The 26,809-nt window shown below is 49.8% G+C and overlaps 2 protein-coding genes across 3 annotated transcripts; one reads left to right on the top strand and one right to left on the bottom strand.

Moving 5' to 3' along the window:
- Positions 1–5,536: 5,536 nt before the first annotated feature.
- On the top strand, positions 5,537–15,931 carry NLE1 (notchless homolog 1). 2 transcript variants are annotated; one of them, XM_028835701.2, is made up of 13 exons: positions 5,537–5,576; positions 5,707–5,850; positions 7,725–7,971; positions 8,473–8,552; positions 10,183–10,259; positions 10,435–10,532; positions 10,888–11,080; positions 11,584–11,719; positions 11,866–11,912; positions 12,640–12,842; positions 14,570–14,729; positions 14,839–14,909; positions 15,542–15,931. In XM_028835701.2, the coding sequence occupies exons 8-13, from the start codon at positions 11,632–11,634 to the stop codon at positions 15,552–15,554; spliced, it is 582 nt and encodes a 193-aa protein (XP_028691534.1). In that variant the 5' UTR covers positions 5,537–5,576; positions 5,707–5,850; positions 7,725–7,971; positions 8,473–8,552; positions 10,183–10,259; positions 10,435–10,532; positions 10,888–11,080; positions 11,584–11,631; the 3' UTR covers positions 15,555–15,931.
- Positions 15,932–17,268: 1,337 nt separating this feature from the next.
- FNDC8 (fibronectin type III domain containing 8) lies at positions 17,269–26,488 on the bottom strand. The gene is given in 4 exon segments (NM_001194617.2): positions 17,269–17,718; positions 18,357–18,593; positions 20,592–20,967; positions 26,166–26,488. Coding segments are annotated over 4 exon segments (975 nt in total). The 5' UTR covers positions 26,375–26,488; the 3' UTR covers positions 17,269–17,565.
- Between the last annotated feature and the right edge of the window lie 321 nt (positions 26,489–26,809).

Genomic DNA, 26,809 nt, shown 5'->3' with positions numbered 1-26,809 from the left:
AGACCAACTGGAGACTTCCAGAAATACCTTTCTGGAGGGAGGGGGAAGGAACAGAGGAAGAAAGTTCCTTCCCTTTTCCACTTCTGTGCAACACCTCAACCCACGCTGCTTCCACGTGTTCCAAATGTCTTTGCTTTTCAGAAAGACCGGCAGGACTTGCTAACTCAGTTTAGTGTGAGTGAGTGGTTCATTAGTTTGGTTCCTCATGTGGTCTCCTGTTCCTCCCCCTGTGTATGGAGTGGATATATTCAGCCTACCTCTCCCATCCAACTGGGAACTCCCAGAGAGTGGGTTTGGTGTGTCCCCCATCAGGCTGAGATCTCTTAGGGCAAGGGCTGGGTCAGACTGTGAATTCCCCTGAGACCAAAGGTCCCCCTCCTGGGACACACTGAGGCTCCCTCCTCAGAAGGGGGTCTTCCTGGGACAAGAACTATGTATTCACCATTACAGAGGGGTCTCTCCTGAGGCGGGAATGTTTCTCCTTAGCTAACTGGGAGTTCCTGAAGCAAATTTATGACATTGTCCCTACTTGGACCCAGAACTCTTCTGCCTTTCAGTGCCCCCAAGCCTGGGCTGTGAGCTCCCTCCTGGAAGGTAAATACAGCATCCCATGTAGCTTGTCCCCCAACCCCCTTCCTGCACAGGTTCTGGCACAGTTGGTGTCCAAAGTGTGTTTCCTGAATGGAACGAATGGATGAATGAATGAACGAGTGGTGTCTTCATGCTGATGATTTCCTGCACTCATCTCTCGTCCCTCTCCCCTCCACCCCACACATATCTTCAAACTTACCTGACCAGAGCTGAGAAAGACTGGTCTGAAGAAAATCCCAGGTGGAATCACTGACACTAGATTCTATTCCCAGACCTGCGACCTTGGACACACAGCTTTGTGACCTTGGACAAGTTCTACTGCCCTGCTGGACACAAAGCCCAGCCCTAACACATGTTTGTTGAATGAGCAAATAAATGAATGAATAGATGGATGAATTTCCTGCCTTCATGTTACGGCAAGCCCTGGGCCCCTTCGTGGGGCAAGCTCTCTGCAGCAATGAGGTAATAGGATAAGGGATCCTGACATTGGCAGAGACCTGCAGTTCTGTGACTTTAGGTCCAAGGGAACTTATATTCAAATACTGATTCAGAAATTCATTCCACAAGCATTTCTTAACATCTTTTTTGTTGTTGTTGCTGTTGTTTGAGACAGAGTCTTGCTCTGTTGCCCAGGCTGGAGTGCAGTGGCGTGATCTCGACTCACTGCAACCTCCACCTTCCGGGTTCAAGAGATTCTCCTGCCTCAGCCTCATGAGTAGCTGGGATTACAGGCATCCACCACCACGCCTAACTAATTTCTGTATTTTTAGTAGAGATAGGATTTCACCATGTTGGGCAGGCTGCTCTCAAACTCCTGACCTCAAGTGATCTGCCCGCCTTGGCCTCCCAAAGTGCTGGGATTACAGGCGTGAGCCACCATACCTCCTAGTCTCATTTCTTTTTTTTTTTTTCTTTTTCTTTTTCTTTTTTTTTTTTTTTTTTTGAGACGGAGTCTTCCTCTGTCACCCAGGCTGGAATGCATGGCACAATCTCGGCTCACTGCAACCTCCGCCTCCTGGGTTCAAGCAATTCTCCTGCCTCAGCCTCCCGAGTAGCTGGGATTACAGGCACGTGCCACCACACCCAGCCAATTTTTGTATTTTTAGTAGAGACAGGTTTTCACCATGTTGGGCAGGCTGGTCTCAAACTCCTGACCTTGTGATCTGCCCACCTTGGCCTCCCAAAGTGTTGGGATTACAGGCGTGAGCCAACATACCTCCCAGTCTCATTTCTTTTTTTTTTTCCTTTTTCCTTTTTTTTTTTTTTTTTTTTTTTGACGGAGTCTTCCTCTGTTGCCCAGGCTGGAGTGCGTGGCACAATCTCAGCTCACTGCAACCTCCACCTCCCGGGTTCAAGCAATTCTCCTGCCTCAGCCTCCCAAGAAGCTGGGACTACAGGTGCGTGCCACCACGCCCAGCTAATTTTTGTATTTTTAGTAGAGACAGGGTTTCGCCATGTTGTCCAGGCTGGTCTTGAACTCCTGACCTCGTGATCTGTCTGCCTAGGCCTCTCAAAGTGCTGGGATTACAGGCGTGAGCCACCGCACCTGGCCCGCATTTCTTAAACATTTATTATGTGCAAGGAATTGTGAAGCATAGAACACTCATGAGGGCAAGGATTTGTGTCTATGTTGTTCCCTCACATATTCCAAGCATTTGTAATGGTGTGGGGCACAGTGGCTCATGCTTGAACCCCAGAGATGGAGGTTGCAGTGAGCCGAGATCTTGGCGACAGAGCAAGATTCCGGCTCAAAAAAGAATAAAAAAAGAAAAAGAAGGTGCTCAATGTTATTTGTTGAATGAATGAATGAAATAATTCCATGGATCTGTGATTCTGTGATTTCTTTTTTTTTTTTTTTGAGACAGGGTCTCACTGTCACAAGTGGGATGCAGTGGCATGATCATGGATGACTGCAGTCTTGACCTGCCAGGTTAGGTTCAAGCAATTCACCCATCTGAGCCTCCTGAGTAGCTGGGACTACAGGTGCATGCCACCTGACTATTTTTAAAATTTTTTTGTAGAGACAAGATCTCACTATGTTGTCCAGTCTGGTCTGAAACTCCTGGGCTCAAGTGATACTCCCACTTCGGCCTCCCAAAGTACTGAGATTACAGGCGTGAGCCACTGTGCCCAGCTGGATCTGTGCTTTCTAAATATGAGGGATACCAGGATGTTTTGAAAACATACAACAGGGAAGTATGACATCATTTCAAAGGTTTCCCTGTGTAAGTGATAAATGAGTTAGTATACACAGAACTCCTATAAAAATGTCTGGCAGAGAGTAGATGCTCAATACATTTATTGGATGAATGAATAAATATTCAAGGCAAGACCTAAATAACGAGGAACTGTTCCTGTATTAGTCTGCTCTGGCTGCCATAATAAAATAGCACAGACCAGGAGGCTTCAACAACAGAAATTTATTTTCTCACAGCTCTGGAGTAAAGAAATCCAAGGTCAAGGTACCATAAGGGTTGGTTTCTGATGAGGCCTCTCTTCCTGGATGCAAACAGCCACCTTCTCCCTGTGTCCTCCTGTGGCCTCATCTTTGTGTGTGCTCAGGGAGGCAGTGGGGGTGGGAGGGACAGAGAGAGAGCACTCTGGAGTCTCTTCCTCTTTTCACAAGGGCACCAGTTCTATTTGATTAGGGTCCTACCCATACAAACTCACTTATTAGCCTTTATTATGTCCTTACAGGACCCATCTCCAGGCCAGGCATGGTGGCTCACGCCTGTAATCCCAGCACTTTGGAAGGCCTAAGACAGGAAGATCATTTGAGGCCAAGAGTTCGAGACCAGCTTAGGCAACATAGTGACAGTCTTGTCTCTACAAAAATTTTAAAAAGTTAACCGAGTGTCAGGTACAGTGGCACACACCTGTTGTCCTAGCTACTCAGAACACTGAGGTAAGAAGAGTACTTGAGCCTGGGAGTTTGAAGCTGTGTGAGCTATGATCACACTACTACACTCTAGTCTGAGCAACAGAGTGAGACCCTGTCTCTAAAAAATAAATAATAATAATAATAATAATAATAATAATAGAGCCTATATCCAAATACAGCCACATTCGGAGCTAGGGCTTCAGGATATAAATTAGGGCAGAGGTGTCCAATCTTTTGGCTTTCCTGGGTCACATCGGAAAAAGAATTGCCTTGGGCCACACATAAAATACACTAATGAAAGCTGATGAGCTGAAAAAAAAATCGAAAGAAAATCTCATCATGTTTTATGAAAGCTTATGAATTTGTGTTGGGCTACATTCAGAGCCGTCCTGGGCTGCATGCAGCCTGTGGGCCAGGGGTTGGATAAGCTTGAATTAGGGAAAGGGCACAATTCACTCCATCACCGTTCCAGACAGAAAAAACTGCACGTGCAAAATCACTGATGCAGGAAGAGCTGTGCCTTGTAAGAACTCAGAAAAAGCCAGCAAGATGTAACCTAAAGAGAGGGGTGGCTGGATGTAGCAAGGCTGAATGGACCATTATAAGGAGTTTTCTTTTTTCCTGCACGTAAGGGAGCCATTGCGGGGTTTGAGGGTGAAGAGCAACAGGCCAGATTTTTTATCTGAAAAGATAACCCTGGCTGCATCGTGGAGAATGGGTGGAAAGAGGCAGGAATGGAGACAGGAGGGTTCATCGGGAGGCTGTTATAGTGGTCCAGGCAGGTGATGATGGGGACTCGGACCAGAGTGGGGCGGTGGAGATGGGGAGAGCAGATCCAAGCTGTGTTCATGAGGATGACTTGGCAGAGCTTGAGACTTCCGAGCAGTAGAGGGAGAGAGAGGAGAGTTGGCAAGGGAGATCCTTCGTTTCAGGCAAGAGAGCTCAAGTTCATTGCTGATAAGTTCATTACAGATAAGTTCTTTATCTGTAATATAGGGAGAAAAGGGTTACAAGAATTAAATGAGCTATGTGGAAAAAGCACTTAGAACAATTCCTGATTCGTTGATGTCATTATCACTGTTATTGCTTGACAGGGTTGATGACTGTAGAAATGGTTTGCTTTTGTACTCAAGTATTAATTGAGTTGATCCATTTTATTTATTTATTTATTTATTTATTTATTTATTTATTTATTTACTGAGACAGAGTCTTGCTCTGTCATCCAGGCTGGAATGCAGTGGTAAGAGTTTGGCTTACTGCAACTTCTGCCACCTGGGTTCAAGCGGATCTACCACCTCAGCCTCTCAAGTAGCTAGGACCATAGGCGCATGCCACCACGCCTGGTTAATCTTTTTGTATTTTTAGTAGAGACCTGGTTTCACCATGTTGGCCAGGCTGGTTTCGAACTCCTGGACTCAAGTGATCGGCTCCCCACGGCCTCTCAAAGTGCCGGGATTACAGGCGTGAGCCACCACGCCCAGCCTTAACTTGACCCATTTTTTAAAAGGATACTAATTTCTAGGCCAGGCGTGGTGGCTCACACTTGTAATCCCAGCACCTTGGGATGCTGAGGCTGGGGAGTTGGGGAGTCTCTGCCTGAGTTCAGGAGTTTGAGACCAGCCCGGGCAACGTAGTGAGAACTCGTCTCTAAAAAAATGAAGAAAAATAACCGGGCAGGGTGTCGTGTGCCTGTACTCCAGGCTACGCGGGAGGCTGAGGTGGGAGGATCCCTGGGTCCGAAAGTTCGAGACTGCAGTGAGCCATGATGGCGCCACTGCCCTCCAGTCTGGGCAAAGGAGTGAAACTTTGTTTCAAAATAAAATAAAATTAAAATGGGACTAGAATCCCTGTTGTGAAGAGTCAAAAGTTGACTGTGTCCTCTAAGACCCTGGGAAAAAATAAATGTGAAGGCTGCTGAGGGGCGGGAGGAGCACCAGGTAAACCCATTTCTAATCCCTGAGGCGTGCGCAGCGGGACGCTTCTCCTCCCCAACAGCAGAGGGCGATGTGGCCGGCGGCTACCCCGCCCGACCACGGAGATGGCGCTCTGTCTGCCGGGCTCTTTCTCCTCCACGTGGGTACGCAGGATGGCGGCGGCAGTGGCGGTGGGTGTGCGTGGATGGGGGCGGGGGGCGTCGCGGCGCTAGGGCCCGGGTCCCTGAGGCCGGAGGGAAACGAAGTGGGGCTCTTCCGGGCGGGCGACGAGACTGACTCCCGCCCCGCTTTCTCGCGCAGGACGAGTCGGTGGCGCGCGATGTGCAGCGGTTGCTAGTGCAGTTCCAGGATGAGGGCGGGCAGCTGCTGGGCTCCCCGTTCGACGTGCCCGTGGACATCACCCCGGACAGGCTGCAGCTCGTGTGCAACGCGCTACTGGCCCAGGTGAGCGGCTGCCAGGGCGGTCTCGCATCTCCACCCCCGGGCGGGTGCGGTGGGGGAATCAGATGACCGAGGGTCTGCGGTTCACGGTCCCCCCGCTAACGGTCTGTGGTGACCCACCCGGCGTGAGTTCCCACCTATGTCAGAGATGGAATCTGTGGCAAAGCGCTTTACACGCCAACCATCGGCGTCCACCTGTGGAGACGGGCCTAGCTTTGAACGCATTGGATACTGTATTTCATTGATTCCTTGTCACAGTCCCCCAAGATGGGGCACGTTAATATCTCCATTTTACAGCGTGGCCTGGAGGGACTCAATTATTTGCACGATACTATGTAGTAGGTAGCAGAGTTGGAATTGGAACCCAAAACTATCTGAGTACCCCTGCCTTTTTTTTTTTTTTTTTTTTTTTGAGACGGAGTCTCGCTCTGTTGCTAGGCTGGCAAGCTGGAGTGCAGTGGTGTGATCTCGGCTCACTGCAATCTCTGCCTTCCGGGTTCAAGCGATTCTCCTGCCTCAGCCTCCCAAGTAGCTGGGACCACAGGTGCGCGCCACCACGCCCAGCTAATTGGTAGAGACGGGGGTTTCACCACGTTGGCCAGGATGGTCTCGATCTTTTGACCTCGTGATCTGCCCGCCTTGGCCTCCAAAGTGCTGGGGATTACTGGCGTAAGCCGCCGCGCCAGGCCTTTGCTTTTAAACTTTAAGCCAGTGTGTTTACTGAAGAGCTGCCCTGGGGACAGAAAAGGTCCTTAAAATTGCAGTTCCTGGACCCCGTCCCAGGCTTACTAAACCAAACTCTAGGATGAAGTAGAAAGTCTACATTTTTTTAACAGGCTTTTTGGGTGCTTTTTACAGAAATACAGTGTGGTGTGGTAGTTTGGGAAACACTGCATAATGCTATATGTTAATCCTATCTTGGACCTAAAGAACCTGAATTAATCATTGGCAATGGGACATCGAACAAATTACTTAGTTGTTCTGAGCCTCTGCTTTTGAAACTGTCAGTAGGAATATTAGTATCTACTTCCCAGGGTTGTTATGAGATGCAGATAAAGAATTTCAGGCGGGGTGCGGTGGCTCATGCCTATAATCCCAGCACTTTGGGAAGCTAAGGTCGGCAGATCACTAGAGGTCAGGAGTTCGAGACCAGCTTAGCCAATATAGCGAAAACAGTCTCTACTGAAAATACAAAACTTAGCCGGGCGTGGTGGCAGGCGCCTGTAGTCCCAGTTCCTCAGGAGACTGAAGCAGGAGAATTGCTTGAACCCAGGAGGTGGAGGTTGCAGTGAGCTGAGATTTCACCACTGCACTCCAGCCTGGGCAACAGAGCGAGACTCCATCTCAAACACAAAAAGAAAAAAGAGTTTCGGAGTGCTGTGTAAGTGTCCTACAACTGCTGTTTAGTGATTTAAAAGGTCTTGCTCGGCTGGGCACAGTGGCTTACACCTGTAATCCCAGCACTTTGGGAGGCCGAGGCAGGTGGATCACCTGAAGTCACGAGTTTGAGACCAGCCTGGCCAACATAGTGAAACCCTGTATCTACTAAAAATGTAAAACAGCCGGGCGTGGTGACGGGCGCTTGTAATCCCAGCTACTCGGGAGGCTGAGGCAGGAGACTCTTAAACCCAGGAGGCAGAGGTTGCAGTGAGTAGAGATTGCACCACTGCACTCCAGCCTGGGTGACGGAGTGAGACTCTTGTCTCAAAAATAAATAAATAAAAGGTCTTGCTCAATGGGCAATGATGGGGGTGTCCCTAGCACAGTGGCTGAAAAGAATAAGCTTCACCTCCCACAGCTCAGCAGGGAGCATCCCCGGCAGAGGGTGCCCCTGCACATCCTTTGATGAAGGGTTGCCCTTTACCATTGTCCTTCAGGAGGATCCCCTGCCACTGGCTTTCTTTGTCCACGATGCTGAGATCGTCTCCTCACTGGGGAAGACGTTGGAGTCCCAGGCAGTGGAGACTGAGAAGGTCCTAGACATCATCTACCAGCCACAGGCTGTCTTCAGAGTCCGGGCCGTGACTCGCTGCACCAGCTCCTTGGATGGTCACAGTGAGGCAGTCATTTCTGTGGCCTTCAGCCCCACGGGAAAGTAAGGACAGCTGCAGACTCATGGAGGGGGTATGTGGGGGTGCAGCCTCTGCCTGGTGTGGGGAGGGTCCCCCAGAGTTGTAACTGATGGGGCCTAAGGGCTGCTTACCATTGACCCAAGCTCTGGACTCAGCTTGCCATTAAGGGACTTCCTCAGTAGGGCGTGGTCCCCAAAGGCTAAGGACCCCTGCCTTGGACAAACCTTTCCTGGACTTGATTTCTCAAGATCTGAGCTGTGTGACTTGTATAAATCACTTAACCTTTCTGAGTTAATTTTTCATCTGTGAAACCGGGATTAGTTGCTTATCTCAAACTTAGGAAGGCAATGAGAACTTCAAAAGCTGGTTATAGCTGTGGAGAGGACAGAAATGGCCTCCTGGGGTATTCTCCCAGAGGGCGGCATCATTATTGTCTTTCTCCTTTTCAGGGTCGAGGAAAGAGTCCAGTTCCATATTCTGTTCACAGAAAGTGATTGAATAGGTGGCAGGAATGCACATATGCAGTATCAAGCATCCTCTGTTCTTCCCCCAGGTACCTGGCCAGTGGCTCTGGTGACACCACCGTGCGCTTCTGGGATCTCAGCACGGAGACACCACATTTCACATGCAAGGGTCAGTATGCAATTAGCCATTTAGGGGATCTTCTTTCTTTTTTGAGACAGGGTCTTGCTCTGTCGACCAGGATGGAGTACAGTGGTGCAGTCATAGCTAACTTGAACTCCTGGGCTCAAGCTTCGAACTCCTGGGCTCAAGCAGTCCCCCTACTTCAGGCTCCAGAGTAGCTGGGACGACAGGCACTTGCCACCACACCTGGCTCGTTTTTTGTTTTCATAGAGATGAGGGTCTCACTTTGCAGATTACAACCCCTTAATATCCAGTTGGTGGCTGTCTGTTCCTAGGTAGAGACCATGTCCTTGAGCGCAGCCAGCCACTTAGACACAAGCAGAAACTGCACCAAGGAGTCGATATGGGACGTGGGGAAAGGCTGACTGACTGGTAGCAAGGAGAACCTAATTTAAATCCTGCCTCTGCCACAGTGGTTTTCAAACTTGAGCACAAATCAGAATTGCCTCACCTTAGGGGCTTGTTAAAATACAGATTGCTGGCCGGGCACAGTGGCTCACGCCTGTAATCCCAGCACTTTGGGAGGCTGAGTCGTGCAGATCACAAGGTCAGGAGATTGAGACCATCCTGGCTCACACGGTGAAACGCTGTCTCTACTAAAAATACAAAAAATGAGCCGGGTACGGTGTCGGGCGCCTGTAGTCCCAGCTACTTGGGAGGCTGAGGCAGAATGTCGTGATCCTGGGAGGCGGAGTTTGCAGTGAGCCGAGATGGCGCCAGTGCACTGCAGCCTGGGTGAGAGTGTGAGACTCCGTCTCAAAAAAACAAAAAATACAGATTGCTGGCCAGGCGTGGTGGCTCATATCTGTAATCCCAGCACTTTGGGAGGCCAAGGCAGGCAGATCACTTGAGGTCAGGAGTTTGAGACCAGCCTGACAGTGAAACCCCATTTCTACTAAAACTACAAAAATTAGCCGGGCATGGTGGCATGTGCTTGTAATCCCAGCTACTCGGGAGGCTGAGGCAGAAGAATTGCTTGAATCTAGGAGGTGGAGGTTGCAGTGAGCCGAGATGACACCACTGCACACCAGCCTGGGCGACAGAGTGCGACTCCGTTAAAAAAAAAAAAAGAAGAAAACAAAAAAAATACAGATTGCCGGGTCCCACCCCCAGAGTTTTGGTTCTACTGGGCCTGGGTTAGGGCCTGGGAATTTGTGTTTCTAACAAGTTCCCAGGAGATGCTGATAATGCTGCTCTCGGGACCACACTTGAAGAACCACTGCTATACCAGATTGGTTGAGTGAACTTGTGTGTGTAGGGCATGTGCCCTTTCTAAGCTTCAGTCTTCTGGTCTGGAAAATGGGGATGATACTTCTTGCTTTGCTCCATACCTTAGAACCCTTGTGAGAATAACAAGGGATGACATGTACGAAAACACTTCATAGTATGTGTCACATAAGGAATCATTAGAGAGTGATGGTGTTATCCATGCAGCAAGATGCAGAGCTCTAACACTTGGGTTGCATTCTCTCCATCCCCAGAAAGCCTCATCGCTCCTTTTGTTCGATCATTCATTTATTCAAATGACTAAGGAGTACCTGGCACCTGCCAGGCACCGCTGGGCACTGGGAATAAAGACAGATGTAGTCCCTTATTTCTCCCTTCTCTGCTTTCTTAGGACACAGACACTGGGTCCTTAGTATATCGTGGTCTCCAGATGGCAAGAAGCTGGCCTCAGGCTGCAAGAATGGCCAGGTAGGTGGTGCTCAGGTTAACTAGGCAGAGACTCAAGGGCAGCTTCCCTAGGGGACAGTTCAGAATCAGGTTCAGGAGTCTTCGGGGAGGGTTGGGTTGGAAGTGGTAGGCAGGGATTTTTGGTGGAGCCAGAGACCTGTTGGGGAGGATTATTCAGTGAACTTCTATCCTTCAGATTCTCCTCTGGGACCCAAGCACAGGGAAGCAGGTGGGCAGGACCCTCGCTGGCCACAGCAAGTGGATCACAGGCCTGAGCTGGGAGCCCCTTCATGCGTAAGTGACACTGATGGAGCTGGGACAAATGAGTCAGGGGATCAGAGACATCCCCTTTCCCTGCCCAATGCATAGAAGTTTTACGTGAGAGGACGAGATGGGCATGAGCTGAATGACCATGACGGCCTGTCAGGCATGGGAGAAGCGTATTCCAGGTGCGGACCTGCGTTGCTGCTTGGGAGAGGCTGCTCATCACAGGATCTGCTCGTTGCAACCACCTTGCAGTGCAGCCAGGTCTTGGTGTCAGAAAGCTGTCAAGAGATTGTCCATGGCCTTTGAGTTGGGAATGGGGAGGTGCCATGGGCAGACAGATGTTGCCAGGTCACAGATGAGGTCACATCTCCCTTCTTTGCAGGAACCCTGAGTGCCGCTATGTGGCCAGCAGCTCCAAGGATGGCAGTGTGCGGATCTGGGACACAACTGCAGGCCGCTGTGAGCGCATCCTCACCGGGCACACCCAGTCAGTCACCTGTCTCCGGTGGGGAGGGGACGGGCTTCTCTACTCTGCCTCCCAGGACCGCACCATCAAAGTCTGGAGGGCTCATGACGTAAGCACTGGGAGGGTTCAGTAACCAGTCCAGAAAATCTCACGTCACAAGATGCTGGCACTCAGAACAACCTTGACATCTGCGAGTTCAGTGTTTCCCAGATGTGTGCTGGCAGCCCTGGTCAAGGAAGGTGTTTTGGGAATGAGGAGTTCTGTGGTTGGTGCTGCATCATAGTGGAGATTGCAGAGTCCCCATGAGATCGTCACACTCCGGAAATTCCTCCTGTAGGACACCTGTTGAGCTTTGTCAGATCTACCATATCCCAAACGTATTGGACTGGAGCTGTTTACTCTGCCATACCTAACTCCTCTTCCGTGAAACATTTTCATGATCTGAACTCCATTTTACAAGTGGGGACAGACTTGACCCCAGAGGGGTGGTTTGATTAAGATCACAATGCATGAGTGAAGATGATTCTTAGTCCTGTACCACCCATCTCCTGGGGCTAATCTCCCAGGGATGGGGAGGAGTGTGTGTGTCTGACCTGACTCGCTCTGCCCTAGGGTGTGCTGTGCCGGACTCTGCAAGGCCACGGCCACTGGGTGAACACCATGGCCCTCAGTACTGACTATGCCCTGCGCACCGGGGCCTTTGAACCTGCTGAGGCCTCAGTTAATGCCCAAGACCTCCAAGGATCCTGTGAGTGATTGGGAGAAGGAAGAGCTGGGGCTGCTTGGGAAGGAGCCAGTTCTCTAGCTTAATGGGGAGTGTTTGCTCTTTGTATCAGATTTTCTAATCAGCCTTCTTCCTCATCTCCTCTTCTCCCCTCTGGTACCTGGACACAGTGCAGGAGTTGAAGGAGAGGGCTCTGAGCCGATACAACCTCGTGCGGGTGAGTGTGTGCCAGCCACATGCACCCCCAGCTCTGCCAGTCCTTAGCCAATCACTAAAACCCTCTCAGACCCTTCTCCCCTTTAGACCCAGCTCAGATGTACCTGTTCCAAAAAGTTGTTCTTCATAATCCTAGTTTGCAGTCCTAAAATATTAATGTGCTAGAGATCATTTTATTTCATTTTTTGTTTAGTTTATTTGCTTACCTATTTATTATATTTCCGACATGCTTCTTTTTTATTTTAGTTTATTGTTTTATTTAAGATTGTTTACACATTCACGTTCAAAAAATACAAAAAGGTAGATCACGGAGTCTCCCATCTCTATTGTAGCATCCAGTGCTACCAATATCCTGAATCACCTTCCAGAGATTTAATATACACACATACACATGTCTATATACAGTATGTATGTATAAGCACACACACATACGTACATACATAAAATCCTACTCCTTTTAACACATTATTTTGTGCCTTGCTTTTTCTGTAATTGTGTATCTTAAAAATATTTTTCTACATGCACGTAGAGTTTCTTTTGCCTTTTGGATGAAGTGACTTGCCTGGGATCACGTGCGAGTGAGTGGCCAACCCAGTCCTCATTGCTTCTAGTGCTGGCCTCTCTCTGTCCCTGGCATTGAGTAATCAGGATGTATGTTTGCTGCCAAAGTTGGGCCCTCCTTCTTTCTGAGACCACACCCAACACAGTGTGCTTTCTGCCTCCCCTAGGGCCACGGTCCAGAGAGGCTGGTGTCTGGCTCAGATGACTTCACCTTATTCCTATGGTCCCCAGCAGAGGACAAAAAGCCTCTCACTCGGATGACAGGACACCAAGCTCTCATCAACCAGGTGCTCTTCTCTCCTGACTCCCGCATCGTGGCTAGTGCCTCCTTCGACAAGTCCATCAAGCTGTGGGATGGCAGGACGGGCAAGTGAGTGGGGGTGGGTACTGCCCCTCTGTAAGGAGTGAATAGTGGGAGTGGCTTGGCACTGCCACTTACTAGCTATGTGGCCTTGGCAGGTATTTGGATTTTCTAAGCCAATGTTTCCTCTTTGGTAATATGCAGACCCCCTACCTCTCAGCTTTGTTACAAGGGTTTGTTTGTTTGTTTTAGAAATGAGTTTCACTCTCGCCTGGTGTTCAAGTGGCTGGAGTGCAGTGGCACGATCTTGGCTCATTACAACCTCTGCTTCCTGGGTTCAAGTGATTCTCCTGCCTCAGCCTCCCAAGTAGCTGGGATTACAGGCCTCTGCCACCGTGCCTGGCTAATTTTTGTATTTTTAGTTGAGACGGGGTTTCACCATGTTGACCAGGCTGGTCTTGAACTCCTGGGCTCAAGTGATCCAAATGCTTTGGCCTCCCAAAGTGCTGGGATTATAGGTGTAAGCCACCACGCCTGGCCTAGTTACAAGGATTTAATGAGACAGTATGTTTAGGACCCACACTAAATGGTCACTAAAAATGCTAGTTCAGGCCAGGTGCGGTGGCTCATGCTTGTAATCCCAGGACTTTGGGAGGCCGAGGCAGGCGGATCACCTGAGTTCAGGAGTTTGAGACCAGGCTGACCAACATGGCAAAACCCTGTCTCTACCACAATACAAAAATTAACCAGGCATGGTGGTACATTCCTATAATCCCAGCTACCCCTGAGGCTGAGGCAGGAGAATCGTTTGAACCTGGGACACGGAGGTTGCAGTGAGCCGAGATCACACCACTGCACTCCAGCCTGGGCAACAGAGTGAGACTCTGTCTCAAGAAAAAGCTAGTTTATGTCTTAGGAGAGAAGTGATCTTAGAGCTAGCTGAAGTGGTAGGGCTGTAGCCCTGGAGAAGGTGAAGTGGTGGTAGGTAGGCTTGTGGTACAAATGTTACTTGGACCTCCTCAAAGTGTGGGCCACAGACCAGTGGCATCAGCATCACATGGGAGCTTGATAGAAATGCAGAGTCCTGGCCCCCACTCAGACCCTGTGGATCTGATTCTTCATTTTAATAAAGTTACCAGGTGACTCTGCTACGCATTCTAGTGTGGGAACCCTTGGTGTGATGAGGCACAATGCCCTTGGGGTTAATCGGATCAGAGGAGAGGCAAAGGCAGAGGCAAGGGGAGAAAAAGAGCCAGGAATACCTTGTTGGGGTTGAAGGGGTACCTCTGCATCAGTCACTGTGTTTTCACACAGCAACCCTTTAACATAGGTAATTGGGTTCCTTTTTAAAATAAGGAAACTGAGTCTCAGAGAGGCCTGATGGTTTGTCCAAAGAGAAACAGCTCAACTGTGTTGATGTGAAAGTTCAGGTCGGCCTGGCCCACTGTTACTCCATGCCACCTGTCAGCAGGCACCTGCTGCTTGGGGGGATGTCAGGCAGATGGGCTAAGCAGATGGCCACGTTGGAGTCTAAGGCATGCAAAGTTGTGCAGGTATGGAGGGCAAGCAAGAGGCATGCTAGAAGCTACTCATTTGCAGAAGTTTTACAAATTGTAATGACTGGTAATGATTAAAATGGCCTCGGATGGGGACCAGGCAGTATGATTTTGTAAAAGTTCCCAGGTATTTCTAACAAACAGCCAAGGTTGAGAACCATGACCATGAGCATAGGGGACCCTTCAGACGTGTTGGAAGATCTAACTCAGACTAAGATCCATCATTGTCTTCTGGACCAGGTACCTGGGTTCCCTACGCGGCCACGTGGCTGCCGTGTACCAGATTGCATGGTCAGCTGACAGCCGGCTCCTGGTCAGCGGCAGCAGTGACAGCACACTGAAGGTGTGGGATGTGAAGGCCCAGAAGCTGGCCATGGACCTGCCCGGCCACGCGGATGAGGTAGGGTCAACCCTCGGGCAGAGGCGGGATTGGGATTGGAGCCTGGCTGTCTCCCTCTCACCACCTCACCTGCCTTCCTCCTCTGCCTCCCTCCTCTGCCTCCCTTTAGGTATATGCTGTTGACTGGAGTCCAGATGGCCAGAGAGTGGCAAGTGGTGGGAAGGACAAATGCCTCCGGATGTGAGTGTGGGGGAGGTGGTGGTTGGCGTGCTTGGCCCTCCTGACCCTAAGCCAGTCCCTCTTTGCACACTTTCCCTTATGGCATAGAATTCCACAGGGTCCTCCAGGTGCTCAGACTGTCCTGAGGAGGTGTGTGGAGCCAGGTTCTCAGTGGGCAGGTGGGAGGGCAACCAGAATAACAGAGGCAATAGGATACCCTCTTAGAGGACGCGTCCAGGTCTTTCTGTCACTGGACTTCAGAGTCCCAAGACACGAGTTCAAATCCTAGTTCTGCCAATGAGTAATTACAGAGAACTTGGTTAATCAGTCTCTTGGGAATTATCAAACCATCGTAGACAGGATCAAAAATAGGAGGGTAAGCACTCTGGAAGCTAAAGTGTCGTGTGCTTATAAGGGATTGTGACTATTTGGTGGTGGGCATCCCAGGGGCCAGGCCCTGGGTGGAGGTCCTGGCGGCAGCAGACAGTGGGTGGGCAGCCTGAGTTTGGGTAGCCAGAGCAGAGACGGTCGCCTGGCTCTTGGTGACTCTGAGGGTGGACCACAGGCCGTCTGTCAGTTGACACTGGGATTATATGACAGCCTCCCTTTCCTGAGGTGGCATCTCCATCCTGACACCCTTCCCTTCTCCACAGATGGAGGAGATGAGAAGGCCTGCAGTTCTCTCTGACCCCCACCTGGACTCGGCCTCTGCCAGCCGCCTTTCCTGCCAGAGAACAAAGACTCGGGTGGCAGCGCACACACCCTTCCCACCAGTGGGGACCTGAGAATGCGCGTGGCCTGCTGTCCTCGACAGACCCGAGTGGGGTCTTCCCACAGATCCCCTGCTTGTGGCACACCCCAGAGCCAGAAATCGAAGGTCACAGGAAGTTGTCACCGAACTTGGCCTGTGTCTGCTACTCTATACCTTACTGGTACAGACGGGGGTGGTGGGCGGCCAGGCTCTGTGAGTGGGCCGCTAGTGTCAACTCTGTACAGGGTCAGACCCCAGGTTCTATGACCAAATAAATAACTTATGTTTTGTGTGTTGGGTTCTAATTCCTTGTCCTAGAATCCCCAGAACTCAATCAAGGACTGTGCTAAATCAGATTGTCCAGCCCCCTCCCTTGCACTGGACTACGCCAAAACCACACTGACCAGGCACTTGCCTTCCCCGTCTTCCCCCGTGTCGGTAAGAGAGAGGCCAGTCGTGATAGTGGCCAAGGAGAATCTAGGGCTGTATTGTTGTCCACTGCAGTAGGCACCGGCCATATGTGGCTGCTAGCATGAAATAGAAGTGCAGTTCCTCTGCCACACGGGATAAGGCCTCCAGTATTGGACAGCGCACAGAAAGGTTTTCGTCATTCAGAGGGTTCTGCTGGCTAGCCCTGCTCTAGGGGACACCTCTGCCTTCCCGTAGCACACTGCCTGAGGCCCTGCCAGGCACCAAGCACTTCCCTGGGCCCTCAGGATAGAGCGGGGAAGGTGATGGTTCTTCCAGAGGATTCCCTCAGATGGGGAGGCAGCAGTAAGCTCTGAGCCCAAGTGGGTATGGTTGATAACAGAGGATAGTTCTCTGCCACATGAGAACTTTCAAGTAATGAAAGGAATTCCCATCAGGACTCAGACCGCAGGCCGAGATCTTGCCCTGCATGCACCCTGCCTCCGCTTTCTCCTGCATCCCATGCTAAGCTGGGTCATGGTATGAACTACTCAGATTGGATTTCCAAACCATCCTTGTATAAACTGCTCAGAACTAGCATATGGCTCCTTCTTACCCTCCTCCACCCTTCGTGCTTTTGGGTTTTGCGCGTCACCTAGCTGTGGTGCTTGGCCTCCACCTTGCACATCTCTGCAGTGAGGCTACATGAGAAGCGAACAAAGCTATCAGCCACTGAGCTCCTTGGTGTCAGGTGCTTGTCTGCTGTGCCCTCAGACTGTACCAGGCCTGGAAAGTTCTCAAGCCCCCAAACTTTTGATGAGGAAACACCACAAGAAGCTTAAATGATTAGCCCGCGCCCCCACATCCAGTAAGAGGAAGAGCTGGGATTAAACCAGACCCTTCCCCAAAGCTTATTGTGCACTTTGTACCACATCCCTTCCTCCAGAGCTCAAGCTAGTTTGACAGCTCATGGGCCACCACTTCTGTCCATGACAGCTATTTCTGTGTTTTTCTGGTGTAAGAGGCTTTTAGTCTTACAGCACCAGTCTCCCTGCCCCTGTCCCCCGCCCCACTGGGGAAGGGGTGATGGCAGCATCCTATTGCCTAGCTGCCTGTTTTCCATCTCCCTACTCATGTAGAGTCCGTCCTGGTGGAAGCTAAGAGGTGGGTGACAGCCCATCTGAGGCTGTCTGCAGCATAAAGCAGATTTTAGGGTGCTAGATGGCCTGCAGTTCTTTAATGAGGGACCTGGACCCAGCCCAGATTTGTGGGAGGACGGAGTCTAGCAGCTGTGGGCAGTGGCTGAGCCTAGCATGGCCTGGCCTGGGATGTCTCCGGGTGAATGGGGCCCCTATCTATCTAGCCTTGGCCCCAGCCCAGGGGTGGGGTTCCCATACCACTCTGCCAGGCCCTTGGGCCTGCATGGTGCTGGTGGTACGGTAAGTCTCACAGTTCTGGTTCCTAAGGGCCCGGGGCCAAAGCTGAAAGTTGGTGAGGGGTGTCCTGGGGCCCTCCCTGTTAATAGGGAAATAGGTATTCCAGATCCTCCAGCCTCCGCATCTCCTCCAGCCCGATGGACACGATCTTTCGCTGGGGTTCCTTGCGCCGCACGGTGATCTGGATGGGGTTGTTCTCAGGAAAGCTGCTGAAGTCAGTGGCCAGGGTTGCAAACTGAAGTGAAACAAGAAAACCCTTCAGAAGTCCTTCCGAGATCTGAGCCTGGCTCTCTATTACCTCCTTTTTTTTCTGTCTGCTAACTCAGACCTGTTTTAAACAGCCTTATCCAACCTAGCCATTGGTGCAGGAAACAGGTACAAAGATGCATGACTCAAGCCTGTGCCTCCTCAGTTATGGGATGTTTCCAACCAAAGGGCTGTCTCTACTCAGGCCTCTACACCCCTGTACCCCTACCCATACCCGGCTGTTCCCTTCTTCATCCCCCTTTAGCCTCTTGTCTTGCCTGTTTCTTTCAATGCCGTTGACTTCCCAGCCTACTCACAATTATTGGCACTGAGTTGCAGAGTCTAAAAACCAATGGCTTTGGAAGGGGAACATTATAGTGATGTTGAAAAATACGTTCGTTGAAAAATAGGATGTTGAAAAATGCATTCCTAGTGGGCCCCAGAGTGGCTTAATCCGTAAACCTTCCAGAAGCATGCATCCTGGAATTGATGCTTCTTGACCCAGGCGGAAGGAAAGCTAGCCAGATGAGACATGTGGGTATAGGGGTGTTCCCAACCTCCAAAGCCCTGGTTCCCTGGTTTGGGACTTCTCTCCACCCCCAAGACCCCTCTTTTCCCAGGGCTCACTTTGTAGGGCTTGCACCACTTCCCCACCCCAGCTGTGTTGGCTGCACGGACAGTGAGGCAGTAACATGTGTTAGGCTTCAGCTCCATCAGCTTGACAGTGGTGCCCAAGATCTTGTTGAAGATCCATGGACGATTCTTTGCCTTGGGCAACTCATTCTCCTGTGTCTCGGCCGCCTCCTGCAACAGGACCTGGTAGAAACTGACCGGCTGCTTGCCCAAGGCGTAGGTCCAGGAAATCTAGGGTAAGAGAGAGCCCCAAGGCTTCCTCATATCTGTCCTGTCCTTCCTGTCCCCTCACCCTCCCAACTGGGGTCAGGATGTCCCACGCCCATCCCCTGCTCCTGCTGCGACCCAGGCAGGTCAGATGGAAGGTGCGAGGTACTGCAGCACTGAGTGTGGAAGCCCTGCCCCACAGCATGTGCTACTCTCCTGGGCAGCCCCGCCCACTTTAGGGTGCACCCTCGTTCCATATTTCTTCTACACCGGGGTTCCCAACCCTTGGGTCATGGACTGATAGCAGATATCCTGTGCAGAACTGGATAGCACAGCGGGAGGAGATCGGTGGGCGAGCAAGCGAAGCTTCATCTACATTTACAGCTGCTTCCCACGGCTCACAGTACCACCTGAGCTCCGCCTCCTGTCAGATCAGCAGCGGCATTAGATTCTCACAGGCGAGTGAACCTATTGTGAATTGTATGGGAGGGATCTAAGCTGAATGCTCCTCATGAGAATCTAATACCTGATGATCTGTGACTGTCTCCCATCACCCCCAAATGGGACCCTCTTGTTGCAGGAAAACAAGCTCAGGGCTCCCACAGTTTCTACATTATGGTGAGTTGTATAATTATTTCATTATATATTACAATGTAATAATAATAGAAATAAAATACACAATAAATGTAATATGCTGAATCATCCTGAAACCATCCCCCCAACCTGATCCATGGAAAAATGATCTTCCATGAAACCAGTCCCTGGTGCCAAAAAGGTTGGGAACCCCTGTTCTAGACTCTGTCAGCTGAGAAGGACCTTAGAAATCTTCTTAACAACTAGGTCCAGAGAGGGCAAGTGACTGGTCCATCATCACACAGCAATTAAGTGACAGCCAGGGTTCAAACCCATAGCTCCAGAGCCCATACACTTTGTACTACAATGGTTGCTAAGCCTGGTTAAGCATCTCAGGGAGGTTTTGTAACTGCAGATTTCTGGGCCTGCTGCCTCCTGTCTGGTTTCTCCTCCATCTAGGCCAGTGATTGTCAAACTTGGTGTGCATTAGAATACCTTGGAGGACTTATTAAAAGAGATTGCTGGCCTCCGCCCCAAAAGTTTCTGAGTCAGGAGGCCCAAATGTGATGGAGGGAGACGAGAATTTAAATTTCTAACAATTTGCTGAGCGATGCTGACACTGTCCATCTGGAGAGCCCTTTGAGAAACACTGCTCTGGGCCATCCAACAGTGGAATTCCAGGCATCTTCCCAAGATACAGCTCGAATTGCTTTCATCATCTGATGTGAAGCTTTGTACAAAGCTGTTCCCTGTTAGTTACAGAAAAATCTATACAGTATCCTAACAATGGAGTACTCTGGAAGATGACCCCAGACTAACATTCCCCGTCCTGACCCCTGTCTTCACTTCCCATAGTGTAGGACGGTGTTGTTCGGCGTGTGGCCTGCGGACTGGCAGCACCAGCATCCTCTGCGAATCTGTTACTAATGCAAATTATCAGGCTTCACCCCAGACCCTCTAGGGAGGAGGCCTAGGAATCCCGAGGAGCCTCACTTGAACCAGGTCCTCATCCAGGGCTTCTCATGCTTTCCTATTCCTACAGATCACCTGCCATCTTGTTCAAATTGAGATTTCCTCCCATACTTTCCTAGGAGCTTTTGCTAGGGTCCGCCCCTCCAGGGAATGCTTTCCCTCCTCCACCTCTAGATGTTTACATGCTACCTCTGCTTCCCAGTTCAGATGTTACCAAAAGCCACCAGGCTTATTTCTGCATCTGGAAGTAATATATCTTTCCTCTGAAATCCTAGTGGCACTTCGCCTGAACTTTTCCTACAGCACTGAACGCTTTCTGTCTTGCACTGGAGTTTTTACAGACACGTCCTCTCCCTTCCTAAACCATGAACTTGAGGTCGAGATGCAGGTGGCAGGCACCTTCTCACTACCTATGGAGCTCAGCTCAGTGCCTGGCACAATAAGCCTCTGCTGAACGCATGAGCAAGGGAAACGCACCACAGCTGTGGAATTGCTGACAGTGTGCTCGAAGATGAAGGGGGTGTCCGGCAGGTCCACAACCACAGAAGATTCCGAGTGCGTTGAGGAGGTTTCTGTCTCCAGCTCAGGGTTGTCAAGGTCCAGCAGGCCCCTCGTGGCCATTTGGCACTTAGATGGGCATGGGCAGGGGCCGAGGGCCAGGTCCTCCTTTTCTGTATTCTTGGCCATCGGAGAGAAGCTGAGTTTGTTCAGCTCCCCCTCCAGCATCCCTGCAAAGAAGCTGCTGTTGGGCTGGGTCACAGCTAATTTGATGGGGTTCAGCAAGGTGGATGAGAAGGCAGAGATGCTGGTATCATCAGAGCTGCAATCTGAATCATCCACTGGCATCGGCTTCCTGGAGCAAGAGGGGAGACAGGTGAGTCAGATGAAGGAGGCCACCCCAGCCCGTTCCACCTGAGGGCTCCTGAGGACAGGCCTTGGGCCTGACTTACCAGCATGTCCAGCCACTTGCAAACAGCTTGGAACAGCCTCATTGCTCTATAGCATTGCATTAGAGTCACCAGGGCACTTACTAAAAATGCGGACTTTTAGTCTCTGGTCCCCAGTTAGCATGGGACTAGGGAATCTGCATCTTTAATAAGATTCTGACTGGGCACGCCGGCTCACGCCTATAATCTCAGCACTTTGGGAGGCCAAGGCGGGCGGATTACTTGAGGTCAGGAGTTAGAGACCAGCCTGGCCAACGTGGTGAAACCCTGTCTCCAATAACAAAAATTAGCTGAGTGTGGTGGTGGACGCCTGTAATCCCAGCTACTTGGGAGTCTGAGGCAGGAGAATTGCTTGAACCCGGGGGGCGGAAGTTGCAGTGAGCCGAGATCGCACCACTGCACTCCAGCCTGGGCGACGGAGGGAAACTCCGTCTCAAAAAAAAAAAAAAAAAAAAAAAAAATTCCTTAGAAAATCACAATTTAAAAAACATGCTAAAATGGCAAGTCCTCCCTCCAAATGCGGTGCAAATGCCCCAGGGAATAACCACAAAGATGTACTGGCCTATGGAAGTAATACATTCAATTTCATTAATATCTATTTACTATTGTTTAAATTTTAATGGAATTACTAATATTTACTTACATTTTAGTAGCATTTAATAATATCTATTAATATCTAGCATGTAAAATTAACAGGAATACAAATACACATATGGGCCAGGTGCAAAATCTCAGCACTTTGGGAGGCCATGGCGGGTGTATTACCTGACGTCAGGAGTTCAAGACCAGCCTGGCCAACATGGTGAAACCTTGTCTCTACTAAAAATACAAAAAATTAGCTGGGCATGGTGGTGGGTGCCTGTAATTCCAGCTACTTGGAAGGCTGAGGCAGGAGGATCGCTTGAGCCCGCTAGGTGGAGGGTGCAGTGAGCCGAGATCGTGCCACTGCACTCCAGCCTGGGCAATAGAGCAAGACCCTGTCTCAGAAATAAATAAAATAAAACAAATGTACATATGTTGGGGTGGATGCTCAAAAACTTGTTTCTTCCATTCTGAATTTTTAAAAATTATGAAGTATTTTAAACTTATACAAAAATATCAAGAATATTATATTAAACCTCCATTTACTCCTCATCTAGCTTTATTTTAAATTGTGTATTTATTAGTCAATGTGCGACTCTATAGGTTTCTTACACATTTGTTATCTCTAGATAAGATCTATTATTTTTCACGTTTGTAGACGTCGTATAAATAAAAGATATTATTCAGCACATATCCATCTGCAACTTGCTTTTTTCACTCGACTTTGTGCTGACATTCATCTATAGTGATACATGTAGCTCTGGTTCAGTCATTTTTACTGTTATATGATTTGCCATTACACGGATACTTGTTTTAGTTTTGTTTTTTTGAGACAGGGTCTCCCTCTGCTGCCCAGGCTGGAGTGCAGTGGCGCAAACTCCTAGGCTCAAGCCATCCACCCACCTTATCCTGAGTAGCTGGGACTACAGGTGCACATCACCATGTCTAGCTAGTTTTCGTACTTTTCTGTAGACGCAGGGTTTTGCCATGTTGCCCAGGCTGATTTCGAACTCCTGGGTTCAAGTGATCCTCCCAAAGTGCTTGGATTATAGGTATCAGCCACTTTGCCTGGCCTATATGGATATTTGTTTTGTTATCAATTTTTTGCTATTACAAAGAAAAACCTTGTACATGATCCCCATCACTTAATATTTTTTTTCTGTTTTTACTCTCTTTGTTTGTTTGTTTGTTTGTTTGTTTGTTTTTGAGTCGGATTCTTGCTCTGTTGCCCAGGCTGGAGTGCGCTGGTGTGACCTCGACTCACTGCAACCTCTGCCTCCCTGGCTTAAGCGATTCTCCTGCCTCAGCCTTCCGAGTATCTGGGATTACAGGCCCATGCTGCCACATCTGGCCAACTTTTGTATTTTTAGTAGAGATGGGTTTTACCATGTTGGCTAGGCTGGTCTCAAACTACTGACCTCAGGTGATTTGCCCACCTCAGCCTCCCAAAGTGCTGGGATTACAGGCATGAGCCACAGCCCCCAGACAAATAAAAAAAAACAATATTTTTTTAACTGATGAAGAATACCAAGCCAAAAAGTTTGGCTTTCAAATCTTTTTTTTTTACCTTTACCCAGAGTAAAATACACTTTCCATGGTAACTTAGTATGGGTATATATACATCTATAACTAAAACAAACATTTTGCAGACCAATACTTACTCTGTGTGCAATGGGCTCTGGAATTTCCAATTATATTATAGTTTATTTATTTATTTGTTTGTTTTTGGGACGGAGTCTCACTCTGTCGGCCAGGCTGGAGTGCAGTGGTGTGATCTCAGCTCACTGCAACCTCCCCTCCTGGGTTTGAGCGATTCTTCTGCCTCAGCCTCTCAGGTAGCTGGGACTACAGGTGCGACCACCATGCCCAGCTAATTTTTGTATTTTTAGTAGAGAAGGGGTTTCATCATGTTGGCCAGGATGGTCTTGATCTCTTGATCTCGTGGTCCACCTGCCTTGGGCTTCGAAAGTGCTGGGATTACAGGCGTGAGCCACTGCACCTGGCCAGTTTAGTTTTATCATAGTGGTCTTCACCAACTAGAAGGACTTCTTGACCCATTAATAGGTCACAATCCAGTTTGTGGATCCCTTACTCCCAGCCAGCCTCCCATGTCTTGGTTGATGAATGGGCCAAGTTTTTACTCCCCAAGTTCCAGCCTCATCAGCCTCCTTCTGGGAAATCCTGATTAGCCCAGATGGACATTTGGACAAGGGATAGCACAGGACAATCCTATGCTAGCCCTTGGTGGACATTTGGAATAAATGATTCCCCCACCAAGGTCTTTTGTAGACTGAAGAGTCTGGGTATTAGGCTGCTAGGCACTGGCTACATGCTGAACATCTCCTCCTCCTGATGTTCACAATAGCTCTGCTGGATGGGTGTTAGCCCCATTTGGCAAACGAGAGGTTGAAGGTCCCTGATCGATTTTTTTTTTTTTTTTTTTTTTTTAAATACAGAGTCTTGCTCTGTCTCCCAAACCCGTGGCTGGAGTGCAATGGCACAGTCTTGGCTCACTGCAACCTCTACCTCCCAGGTTCAAAGGATTCTCCTGCCTCAGCCTCTCGAGTAGCTGGGACTACAGGCGCGTGCCACCACGCCCAGCTAATTTTTGTATTTTTAGTAGAGACGAGGTTTCATCACGTTGGCCAGGCTGGTCTCAAACGCCTGACTTCACCACCCGCCTCAGCCTCTCAAAGTGCTGGGTTTACAGGTGTGAGCCACCCCATCTGGCCTCTGATCTTAACTAACTTGTCTAAGACCATAAATCTCTAAGTGGCAGAACTTGGATTTGAATTTGGGCTTCCAGCCCAAGATTCCCAGTATACCATGAAGTTTCCTACAAGTATCCATCACTTTAGCCACACCTGCTCGCTTATGGGCACTTTCAGGAATGGACACCACAGCCCTCTCATAGAATCAAGACCAGCTATGCAGTTTGTGGGGCCCAGTGCAAACTGAAGTACATTGAGCCCCTTATTCAAAGATTATGAATTTGAAGATAGTAACAGCAAAGCGTTAAACTAAGCACAAGCCCCTTGTAAGTGCAGGGCCATGTGTGCATAGGTCTGCACAGGTCACCCACCCATAAAAATACCCTGCATGAGGCCAGGCGCGATGGCTCACGCCTGTAATCCCAGCACTTTGGGAGGCCGAGGCGGGTGGATCATGAGGTCAGGAGATCGAGACCATCCTGGCTAACACGGTGAAACCTCGTCTCTACTAAAAATACAAAAAATTAGCCAGGCGTGTGGTGGGCGCCTGTAATCCCAGCTGCTCGGGAGGCTGAGGCTGGAGAATGGCGTGAACCTAGGAGACGGAGCTTGCAGTGAGCTGAGATCGCGCCACTGCACTCCAGCCTGGGCGACAGAGCGAGACTCCGTGTTGAAAAAAAAAAAAATACCCTGCATGTAATTCCCCCAGCCCATATCACCCTGCACCACCACCCCTTCACTGGCTAACTCCTTTCTTTCCTTGGAGACTCAGCTCAAATATCACTTCCTTCAAGAAGCCTCCCTCAACTGCACCCAGTCTCAAGCTATACTAAGCGCCTCTGGTCCCTCAAGGCATCCTGTCCTGGTACTTACCAGACTATGCTGTATCATTCTCGTTATTGCATGATCCCCGTCCTTTCAACCCTGACCTCCATATACCAGTCTGGGAGCTCCTTAAAGACAGGGACTGTGCTTTCCAGCTGTACGTTCCCAGAACTTCAACACTGGGCCAGACACCTTGCAGGTGCTCAAAGAGTTTTGTGGAATGAAGTAGAGGAAACCCAGACTTGGTGAGGAGGAACAGCAAAACCCAATCCGAAGGAAGGCAGGCTACTGGGGAACAGTCAGGTAGATGAAGTTACCAAACAGGGAGGGTTGAGGAAGAGGAGCCATGGGGGTGTTGGGGGTTTGGTGATGGTGAGGACCACAGCCAGACAAGGCAGGACAACGAGCACTGTCAATAAAACTGACTAATCCAGGAAGGCCTCCTGGAGTGGGAGCGCCATATGCCTCCAAGAAGTGATTTGGGGCTTAGGAATACATAAATAGATCCAACCTGCTCACACACTCTTCTCTGGGAGTCAAGGAACTGGATTGTGACAAGTCATGGAAGTACAGCTTCTTTAAGTCTCTCTGCCCAGCCCCCAGCTCCAGCCTTTCTTAGAAACTATAGGCACGGTGGCTCACACCTACAACACTGTGGGAAGCTGAGGCGGGAGGATTGCTTGAGCCCAGAAGTTCAAGACCAGCCTGGGCAACATGGTGAAACCCTGTTTCCACAATAAAAAAAAAAAAAAAAAAGAAAAGAAAATGAAAATTAGCCAGGTGTGGTGGTGGCGCATAAATAGTCCCAGTTACTTGGGAGGCTGAGGTGGGAGGATCACTTGAGCTCAAGAAGTCAAGGCTGCAGTGAGCTGAGATTGCACTGCTGCACTCCAGCCTGGGTGACAAAGACCCTGTAAAAAAAAAAGAAGAAAAGAAAAAGAAAGAGAGAGAGAGAGAGAGAGGAAAGGACCAGATTTGTGTCTTACGGTAGGTTGATGGTATCATCCTCCAAGAAGTTGACCAAATTGCCCTTTGAGGAAAGTGGGAGTCCTTTGGTAGTGACGGTCCGGTTCATAGACTTGGGGTTTGGAAAGGGTTTTGGCAGTTGGTCGAGGGCATTCATCATGTTGAAGTTTTCTTTCTTCAGTACAGCCTCCTCCCCATCTCCCACTTGATGGAGTGCCTCTGATGCCATCTGGTTTGTTTGGGATGACAGCCGTCACTGTGCAGGACAACCCAGCTGACCAGAAGCAGAGAGAAACTGTGGTGGCAATGGCCCACCTTTAGTCTGGGCAGGATGCGGGTGCAACGAGCTGACTTCATAATCATCACAGAGTGTAACAATTATGGGCCAGCCTCCCCCCTTGATTTGAGGCCACTGCTGTCCCGCTAGCTATGTGGCTGGCCAGACCAAGGGCCAGTGTGACTGAGAAGCAGCATCATGAGAGGGGTAAAACCAAGGAACAGACTGCATGAGCCCTTGGGCCCCTTCCAGCTCTAATACTCCATGGTGAGAGCAGCCCTGCCCTTCTCTGAAGATCTCAAAATGCCTGACACCTGTGCCCTTCAGCACTGCCCTGCGAAGGAGAAGAAGGATGGTGACAGACGGGCATGTAGAGGATGGCGGTGT

Source organism: Macaca mulatta, chromosome 16 (assembly GCF_049350105.2).
Source record: "Macaca mulatta isolate MMU2019108-1 chromosome 16, T2T-MMU8v2.0, whole genome shotgun sequence".
Taxonomy (NCBI): domain Eukaryota; kingdom Metazoa; phylum Chordata; class Mammalia; order Primates; family Cercopithecidae; genus Macaca; species Macaca mulatta.
Note: the sequence above shows the minus strand (reverse complement) of the source record. Positions and strands in the feature narration are given on the sequence as shown.